The 10074-nt window shown below is 37.9% G+C and overlaps 1 protein-coding gene across 1 annotated transcript in view; it reads right to left on the bottom strand.

Annotated features, from left to right (window-relative positions):
• URI1 (URI1 prefoldin like chaperone) overlaps positions 1-10074 on the bottom strand; it is a 41581-nt gene that overhangs the window by 14556 nt on the left and 16951 nt on the right. The window contains exon 4 of the mRNA XM_032700998.1: positions 8962-9097. Coding sequence (XP_032556889.1) covers positions 8962-9097 — 136 coding nt within the window. The remainder of the gene's footprint in view (positions 1-8961; positions 9098-10074) is intronic.

The following is a 10074-nucleotide window of genomic DNA, read 5'->3' as shown; positions in this document are numbered from 1 at the left end:
TTATTTTCACCGTATAGAAGTATGGTAGAGCATCCTGCTCTTCCCATTCTACAGAGAGGAACGTGTAATGAGGGACAACAACCACAAAATATTCCGGTTGAAAAATCACTTTCAAAACAATTCTCAGGTTTTTTTACTCTTAACTCTCCTTTTGCCTGTTACTTTAATATTTAATTAAGTATCTCTCTGGTCTTGAGGCGAATCCTAAAAAGTTTTAAGTCCATACACAGCTACTCCCCATACAGTTTTCTGGCTAGGGTATGCAGTAGTAAATGTTTCAGAGATTGCATTTCATATAATGATAGGCCTTTCAGATAAGGATGTGTGAAAATATACTAATAACCACAAAATTATTAGAAAATGCCTTTAAGTAGACAAAATGAGTTTGTACTTGTACTTACAAAACAAAATCTTAGTGACTCAGACTTCTACGAACAGGTTCAGATTCTTCCTCCCCCTCTACACATGCAGAAGAGAGAATTATGCATGAAACAGTCAAGGGAAAACAACTACCACTAAGTGTGTGGGATTACTCTCATCCTAATTTTATCAGATTCAGTATTGTATGCTTTTCTCCTTGTTGATATCTCACAGTGTCTCAAATACAATTCCTTAAAAATGTATTACTTGCAGTAAATAGTTTAGAAAGAATTTTACGCATTTTGGAAAAGGCTATTCAAGCAAAGTCCCCCCTTTCCAACAAGAAGCACAGCTCAGACTTCTGGAGTATTTCAAAAGCATTAACCTTTAAACCAAACAGCAACCTATGTGTCAAATGTGCAGTCATCTCCATTAGTTAGGCTGTTTCTAGGAAATAGCTTAGGATTATTCTATGAAAAAAGCTCTGCATTTGCATTTCCTCCTGGATGAAATACCATTTACAAGAAGTATTTGATGTCTCGAGCAGTGCCAACACAGACCCATCAGAGTACACAGCTCCTTCCACACACAGCCGGGGTCCTGCTCCCCTCACACAACTCCTTTGAGAGCTGCCTCATCCTCCATCACACACAGCAGCTCTTATTATCAGTTAATTCGTATAAACATCATCCACAGTTTCTTTTGGTGTATAATGCACCTCCAAAGTCCAAATAAAAGAGAGGTGGTGATAGTTTTCCTACAAAATGCTCCCACCCGTGCCTTCAGCCCTTGAAGGTACTCTCAGTACACATAAGCATCTAGTTGGGATCGATTTTCGTCAAGTTGTTATCTTACATTCATAGTAAACGTTGTGCTCAGCTGTTTCTTAAACACCACGAGTGTCTCACTCATTGCCTGCATATCTAAATATTGTTCAACAGCCATCCAGGTTACGCTGCTCCTGGAGCACCAGGCTGTGATGCTGCCTTCCGGATGGGAGCACCTTGGTTTGCTCCGTTAGGTAAGGACACTGAGCGGTTACACACGGTGTTTTACTTTAAAATGCTGTACAAGCATTAACTAATCTGTGAGGGAGGTGAGAGTTACTCTCTCCTATTTTACAGATGAAGAAACAGACAGTTTAAGTGACTTGCCCCAGGCACAGCAGCGGACAGCTGGGATTACCCTGACGCTCCATCCCGGTGTCCCCACTCAGCCCCACCGGGTTGCTCACCTTGCCCTGCCAGCAGAAAACCGAGGTTCCTGCCTGGCCAAAGGAGAGACTTTCCCTTGGTCAGGCCCTTCAGCAAAGAAGGGGCCTCCTGGAAAAAGGCTCATTCACCCAACTGGAGGGCAAGCTCAGGGTTTCGTGTTTTAAACTTGCCACTGTGCACTCTAAAAGTCTCCGACATAATTCACTGAATTTTGAAATGCACAGTAACTACTGAGAAACAAGTCACTCTACAAACTACAGGGGTTTTTTTATTAATTGAGACCCCCATAAAAATATCAGTAGAATAAGAGAGGCTCCACAGTCTCCTCCTCTTACTACCCCGTGGTTTAAGCTTCTTAGAGCCTTTTAAGACGGATTGAACCAGAGGCTGTTGTCCAACTTTGTCACATCCAATAATCTGAGCAAAGTCTGACATGGCTTTCAGGTGAACCCGCGTAGTTCCTATTTACATGTCTCAGCTAAACCACTTGGAAAGACAGTTCAGCCCCACAGACCAGCCAGAGCCTCCAGGACTGTTTTCCAGAACTGCCAAAAGGAAAAGGTATTTGAACCAGAAATCAGGATATGTAGATTTCCTCTACACAGCAGCATTTGAATATTTCCAGGCAGCAAGATCTCTTTACATTTAGATCACTCCTTCCCAGCTCCCTTATTAGTCTGAAAGGACTTGACTGGATTTCCTACACCACGATTAGTCATTTTTAAGAAGCAGCCCTCTCCTTGCTACAAATACGCTGGTAGAGGAGAAAATAATTGGGGAACACATTTCATATTGTTGAAATGAAGTCCACCGAAACCAGAGTTTACACGACATGACAACGTACTAATGCCAAACTGACACAAATTCTCATCTATGCGTTTTGGTTTTAATGGGTTAATTAGCCTGGCTGGATACAAATTTTAATTATCTGAGTTTGACATTAATGTCCTTGGAGTGTTGTCTATAAGGATTTGGGGAATCATAGACATTATTTTAGTTACTTCTGGAAACTGTGTGTTACACTGGGATTTAAATAGTAAGAACAGACAAGAATAGTGAGAACAGGTTGATCTATTTTGAAAAGTCAGACTTTGTGAAACAGGACAAACTGAGACAAAGCTGAAGCCTAGTGCACCTCACTAGGTTCCGTTAGCCTTCAGGGGAGTCTCATGGATATATAACAGAAAAAACACACGAAAGTTAGGAAATAATCTCCTTTGAGGATAGGTGATGGGACAGAAATTTTAAATTAAGTATAACAAAGAGTTCTGTATGCAACTGAGATTTAGAGTCAAGATTTTCTCGCAGCCTAACAAAATTTCTCAAGTAAAAGGTAACCAGGGTTAATACAGTTATACCCAGAGTGTTGGTACAGGCCAGGGAACAACCACCTACCTCTGTTACTGACTCAGTTCCTCCAGAGCAAGAACCTGGAGGTACAACCTGAAGGCAGTACTTCAACAGCTGGCATTTTCCACCATGGAGATGCTGGGCTGCCACCATCCCACTCCAGGTGCAGAAGGGAAGTTACATGGGAGACCCACAGAACAGCATTTTGCATGCAGAATCCAATCAGCAATTTCTAGCCCAACTATTATTGACCCCTGAACAAAACAAGAATGCCTATCATGCAGTCTGTTAACAGACCATGTTAATGGTACTGAGGCTGGAGGTGAAGTATCATACAAACCAATGCACATGCTCCACTCCTGAATTCTTTTGGAGATGGAAGGTATTTCCCTGCAGAAGTACAACACTACAGCACAACTGCAAGTACTATTAATGGGTTGAGTTTATGGTGTGCTGTTTGAAGTGCATTACTTATTTTCTTGCTTTTAAGGGTCTGAATAAGTAGATCAATCATCTGAGGATTTTTATATGTATTTCAATAAATACATGTTTAATAAGCAACGGAATTTTTTGTGGCTAATCATTTTCCAACAAACAATCACAGGCTACTTGAAACAAGTAAGATCTGCAGTTCTGCAGAAAGCAGGATCTACTAAAAGCTTTTCAAAACACCCTTCTCTGTTTTTCTATTCTTTCCTGTTCATTTTTCTAGAAATGGATTTAAGAGTTAAAGGAGAATCCTGATGGCTCTTTGTGTATATGGATTTAAGCTCTCTTTGTGCTTGCAACAAGACACATAAATTCATTCCTTATAACAGCAACTGCACTAGTCTTTTAAAATGCAATGCAATCCTTTGTGCAGGAACTTTGCATCATTTAAAGACAATTTTCATTCTGTTTTCCATGTTCCCCTGGTATCAAAACCAACGTCATTTCTTCTGTAAAAATTTGTACAGGCAATTTGGCCTTAGGAACACTAAGTAAATGCACCACATTTCCCTCTTAGGTTCAACACACCTATGTAATTGCTAGAATTAAGTGAATACATCTGAATTCCTCCTAAATGAAGAAGGGTGGCTGGCATTCAGATAACTCCTCTGTTGTCCAGCAAAATTATGAAAAGGTAAGGTTTTCTTTGGATCACAGTATGTAACTTAGAGAAAGGAGTCTATGCTTCTTACTTTCTTCCACTGTGTTCTGGTTAAAATACCCAGGCCATGGTCTTGTGAGAAACCAAACACCTCCTGGGAACTGCAGAGCAAATTTAGAGCACTTAGCACTCCACAGAATCAGCTCCTAACTTAACAAGGGTAAGGAAGGAACTGATGGAGGTTACCAAACTAAAAAGTGACAGTCGCAAAAAATGGTTAAAAACAAGTTCAAAAGCACAGTGAGGCAGAATTCTCTGGCATGCACGAAAAAGAACAGAAATTATTATTTTTTTTTAATAAAGAAAACCAGTGGTTAAATTTTTTAATAAAGAAAAGTAACGGCTAAATTTCTTTGTAGCACTGCCTGCACTTTTTGCTCTTTACACCCCCAAAAATGCGAGTAGACAAGTTGTGCTACATTCTTTAGAATATTAAGGAAGTTATTTTCACCCTCGGATGAAACACTGAAACCTCTAAAGGCCTCACTCATTCACAGATGGGAAATGGAAAGCCTTCCTATCATGTATTTTGGAGACAATATCCTTTTTTTTTCTGGAAATGCTGATAAGGAACAAATTCAAACTGGTCCTCATCCTCCCGGATCATCTTATTAAAAACAATGGTATCTTTTAAACCCTGTGTACCAAGCTATCGGTCAATTTTGATTGACACAAATATTTGTATTAAAGGTTACATACTGCAATTTACAATTGGGTACTATCACAATACTGTATGTTAATGTAATCAGTATTTTCATTTCATGAATTCATTTGCAGCATGACACTGCAAGGGTATTCTTACATATACTGAAGACACAATCACTAAGTAGTTCAACAATTCTCCTTTAAGTGGGATTTTTTTTTTAATCTGATAAATTTTTAACACAATAAAACCACTCCTAGTTCTGTGTGCATGTTTTAATTTCCCACCCTTTAAAGTGTTTAGACACTTGGAATACCTAGCATACTGAATTAATCCACAAATATTTACAAGAAAAATCTATTTAATTTTTTTCTATAGTAACTACCACAGGGACTATTGTAATGAAAAATTTCCCATCTTAAAGAATTAATGAGATTACTGATATAGAGAAAAAATGTAATTTATATCATCACAAACACGTAAAAGATATAATCCCATATTCACAAAAAGAATCTTTATTTCCTCTTTGAATACTGAGACAATACAGTCTTGCCTTGAGGAGAACAGAAATATTATGAAGTACCTTAAGCAAGATAATTGTAGGAGAAAAAAAAAGTACAATTGCATTATTGTTGTGCTAAACTGTGACATACTTAAAAAGCTAATTTCTTTTATTTTAATGGAATTTGGTGTGCATATCCTTTAATCTACTTCACTATTTCTTCACATTTTTACAAACATATGTGTAAAGTGTTTCCCATTATTTGTACTACCTGGTTTATCAAACTGCAATGATTTTAAAAGAATTAAAAATATGCTTGGTAATTCCATAAACTTCATTAGATTTATTAACAGTTTGGGGAGTAACTAAGCCTCTCAAATGTCAAAAATATGCACAGCAAATCAAAGATCTACTGCAACTCAAATATTATTCAAGAAAACGTGATCAATATTTTATGAAAAAGTAACATTTGACATGAGTGACTGTCCCAAATTTTACCAAATACATTTCAACCAATCACAGTGCTGAACAGTTTGCATCTAAATCAAAAGCTAAGCAAACAAAAATGTATCCCCAAAATACAGCTTTCTACAGCTATGTCAGTTAAAGTGCATTCAAAATTCAGTACAGTCACCCTTCAATTATTCCTTTCAATTAAATAAATTTTAACCAAGAAATTAATCTGCTGTGGCTGGGCATTTCTCTGTTCCACAGAAGCAAACATTTTTTCACTCGTTCTCCTTTAAAAAGCAAATTTAACAAAACTACTAAGACAAAAAGGATGACCTAATTAGTGCTAAGTAATATTTAAAGCTTTTATATATAGTACACTCTTATTGCTACCCCTAACTTCCAAGGCTTTATACTCACTGATATTGTTTGATTTATCTGGCACTATTGCTGCTTAAGCATGCAAATTCATATTCTCCATTCTTGCATGCATCCAACACACACAGAAGGAATATAACTGTGAAGAAAATGTCCTGTGAGCCTTGATTAAATTAACTGTTGGGGCACTGATGTGCTCAAAGGCCAGCGGGGCCAGAGGTCTCCAATGGGCAGACCCACGTCAGATTAGTCAAAGGCAATAACGAAAACTCCTCAGAACCAGCGAGAAAAAAATTCAGAACTGAGTTAGAGGAATCTCTTACCCTTTTCTACCTAAGAGCCAGTCCCAACAGAAAACTTAAACCCTGAACAGATGCTCTCCCACTTCTCACCATTCAGGAGAGTGAGACACACGAGATATGACATGCAATGAAAATGTATGTCTTGTATTTATTTCCTTATATCTCCTAATTTCTGGTAAAGCACTGAATTACCAGTGCTGTACTAATTAAGTTCATTTCAGTTATCTGAACAGATTTGACCAGCTACTTATGAAAAAACACCCATCTAAATTAAATAGAGTAGTATTAGATAAAAAAAAAAAAAAATGTAGGTCACTGAAGAAGCAAACCATCAACAAATATTGCCAGCTTTATTTCGGCATGAGCCTTTCTTTGCTCTGTTCAGACCCCAATTCCTATATATCAAAAGCCTTTAAGCACACACTGGCCTTAAGCACATGCTTAAAAAGCTTTGCTGTGTGAGGACCTTCCCCCTGGCACGCTGGGGACTGCTGGCAGTGTAATCCCCTGCACTGAGCGTGCCCTCCTTTCCAGCGGGTGTGACCTACTCGCGGAATTGATGTCCAAAACAAAAAGATTATGTGCTAAAAATCAAATCACGTTGTGTCAACGTAACAGTAATGCCCAATACACCCTGTAAACTGTGAAGAGCCTCTGCTCACAAAATGCCAGTGAAATCAGAAGTCATACCTGGGAAAATAACTCCAGTGCAATAAATGCACAAAAGAGACTCAAAACTAACACTTGCCAAACATCAGTCTTGCACACGTGTGCCAAAAGCAGCCAATTCATATTATACAGCAGTGTCCTACAGGTCTTTCACACACTATTTTTCAGATTAGAACAAACTAATAAAATCTCCAGTATTCTTCTCTAAGTTGCATTCATTTAGTATGAAAATGGTTTAAAGAGTTTAAGTCACTTGTGTTTTTTTAAGGGAAAAAAGTATATCTAGGGACAAAGTATCTTTTGTTCAGAATCACATGTACTAATATGTTTTTTTATCATCCCAAACTGAAAACAGTCCTTTAAAAAAAAAGTTTTTAGTTAATATCAGTGTTTTGGAGCCTCCCACTGGCAGCCATCACACAGCTAAAGTGAACTATCAGCTGAATGGAGGCTTTATATCCAGCATCAATGTCTATTTTGCTTTAAAAGAAATTAGTATTTCTGAGTTTGTATTTTAAATACAATTTAAAAGATCATAAAGGAAAGAATCCAGCATTTATTGTGTGTCTCCCAGAAGACTACTTAATGTTCAAACATCTACTATGCAAAGGTCAAATGATTTCACAGAATATAACAGCCACAAAAATATTCTGCAGCACTGAAAAAAATATCAGATGACCAAGGAAAAAGATGTGGATCTGAGATCTCATAAGAGTCACAATAAATAATACAGATTCAGTTCAGTAAGAAAGAAAATTGCAAAGTTGTGTCATGAGAACCAGATTAAGAAAGATAATAGGTAAAATATACAAATCACATACTTTTGACAGTGCTCTTCATAAAGGAATATTATAAAGTAATACAGCAAATGAATTTTTATAAAACAACCCAAACTTTTCTTACACAGATATTGCCTGCACAAAATTGAAAAAAAAAACTTATTCAGATGGGGAAGCTCTAGGGTGTTCTGCTGCAGGCAGCAACATGGACAGCTGAAGTCAAACAAAAATTCAGTGTAAATAGTCGTGGTAGTTGTAAAATACACGGGGCAAAGCTGCAGTGAGCACTCACTCAGGAATGAGACAGATTACAGGTAAAACCAATATGAAAAAAATCAACTCAAATGCTTATCTGAAGCAAACAGCAAAGGCTAATAGGCACCAATTTATTTTCCATTCTGTTGTGCTTTTCCTTCTTTGACATTTACATCAAATATTTTAGGCTCTCAGTCTTTCCAACACAAAGAGGTTGCAAAGTGTGCCATGCACAGCACTTGCTGGTAGTTCTTGGCTCTTCAAAGCCAAGATCTCACCACCAGCTAAAAAGAGCTGGAAACAAACCCAGGAACTGCCTGTCTGCCTCTGTGATGTGCTGCTCTGTAAGATGAATTTGGTGGTGACCAACTGCACTTGAACTGGGGAGATCCAGCGGATCACTCCACACCAATGGACAGGAATGTCAAAGGCAGGAGGCAGAAATGCAGCTGAGCAGCAAGAGAGAAAAAAACCCAACAGGCAGGAGGAAAGTATGTATAGAGGGAGAAGAAAGCTGGAAAATTATACAGACAAAAAAGCCCAACCAAAAGAGAGGACAAGGCAGCAAAGAAATAAGAAACCAGATAAGGGAACAGAATATAGGGAATAAGCTGACTAAGAAAAAAAGCACTACATGGTGTCCACTTTCTGGAAGAGAACACAGCATTTGTCACATTAAAGAAAAGTGAAAGGTGCTTTTTAGTTTGGTTTGGCCTTTCTAATTAGAAGTCTTCAATCAACTGTCAAGTAAAGATGGAAAATAAGGTGCTAAATTGATATTACAGCTGAATGAGACTCCTGTTTGTGAGTTCACAAAAAAAAGTGAACAGCGTAGATGTCACTAATTTTATATATCAACAAAAAGACATGTCATTTTGACTATTAAATTATGTTCAGAAGCATACATACGTTTTTTTCTGTGCTCAACCAGCTCAATAGCCTGCTTTGCTGAGCATTTTGAAAACCAGTTGTCCCCAAGCAGAACAGTGACCTCATTGGTGTGGACAAGCTTTCCTGGCATGAAGGCAAGAGGACCAAAAGGTACCTGTCAAAGACACAGAAGAAACTGCTGAAAATCACTAATGAAAATAAAATGTAGACAGTTATACATGTCTTGGAGGTTTTTTTTAAAAAAGTAAAATAGAGTTTAAAAGAAAATTCTGCAGAAGTTATTTAATGACTAACCCTTCAGAAATATTCAAATGACCAGATCCATTTGAACTTAGTATTGTACTTACAAAATCTGAAAAGCTGTATTTCACCAGACAAGTTGTTTTGTGACAGAAAACTATAATATAGCTGAATGCTCACATGGAAAACAAATTCACTTAATGCAAACATATCAACCTTGATAATACAAATATTATCATTTGAGTTACTTATTTGCTGCATGCAGACTACATTAATTTCCTAATTGCCTGATTAGGTTTGCCAAAATTTTTAAAATACTTGAACAGGTATGGCCAATTCAGAGTTGCTTTTCTCAGTATCTGTCCTGCTAATATTAAGCACCAACAAACTCCAGTGTAAGTCTGTGGGGCTATTAGCAGGACCACAGACAGTGCTTAATGTCACTCTGCTGTGTTATTCAAAACATTACAGACCTCAACCTTCCAGTGATGCTCCAGCATCACTCATCCTGCAACAGCTCTCCAGGCACAAGGACAACAGATAAAAGCAGAACACTTCAGGCAGGAGTACACTGGTAATAAACACATTTTATAACTTTATAGGTGCTTCTTAAAATGTGTTGGCCCCATTTTAACATGTATTGTAAAGTCATAAAACCAGTGCCCTGTACATAAGACACCTTCTACCAGCCACACTTTACAGACAGGGCTTGGGCAAGTCCTCTGGCTGAGGAGGAACTTTAGCCATCTTCATCCCTGTCCCCTGCACTATTCCCTGGCATCCGACCCTCAGGTCACCTGCCTGGCTGCCTTTGGGCTTCCATCAAAGAGAACAGAAGACCAAAATAAAATTAAACTTAAAATGGATGAGGCAAAAAGGTAAGAACCACAT

This window comes from Chiroxiphia lanceolata, chromosome 13, assembly GCF_009829145.1.
Source record: "Chiroxiphia lanceolata isolate bChiLan1 chromosome 13, bChiLan1.pri, whole genome shotgun sequence".
NCBI lineage: Eukaryota > Metazoa > Chordata > Aves > Passeriformes > Pipridae > Chiroxiphia > Chiroxiphia lanceolata.
This window is presented reverse-complemented; position numbering and strand designations above follow the sequence as displayed.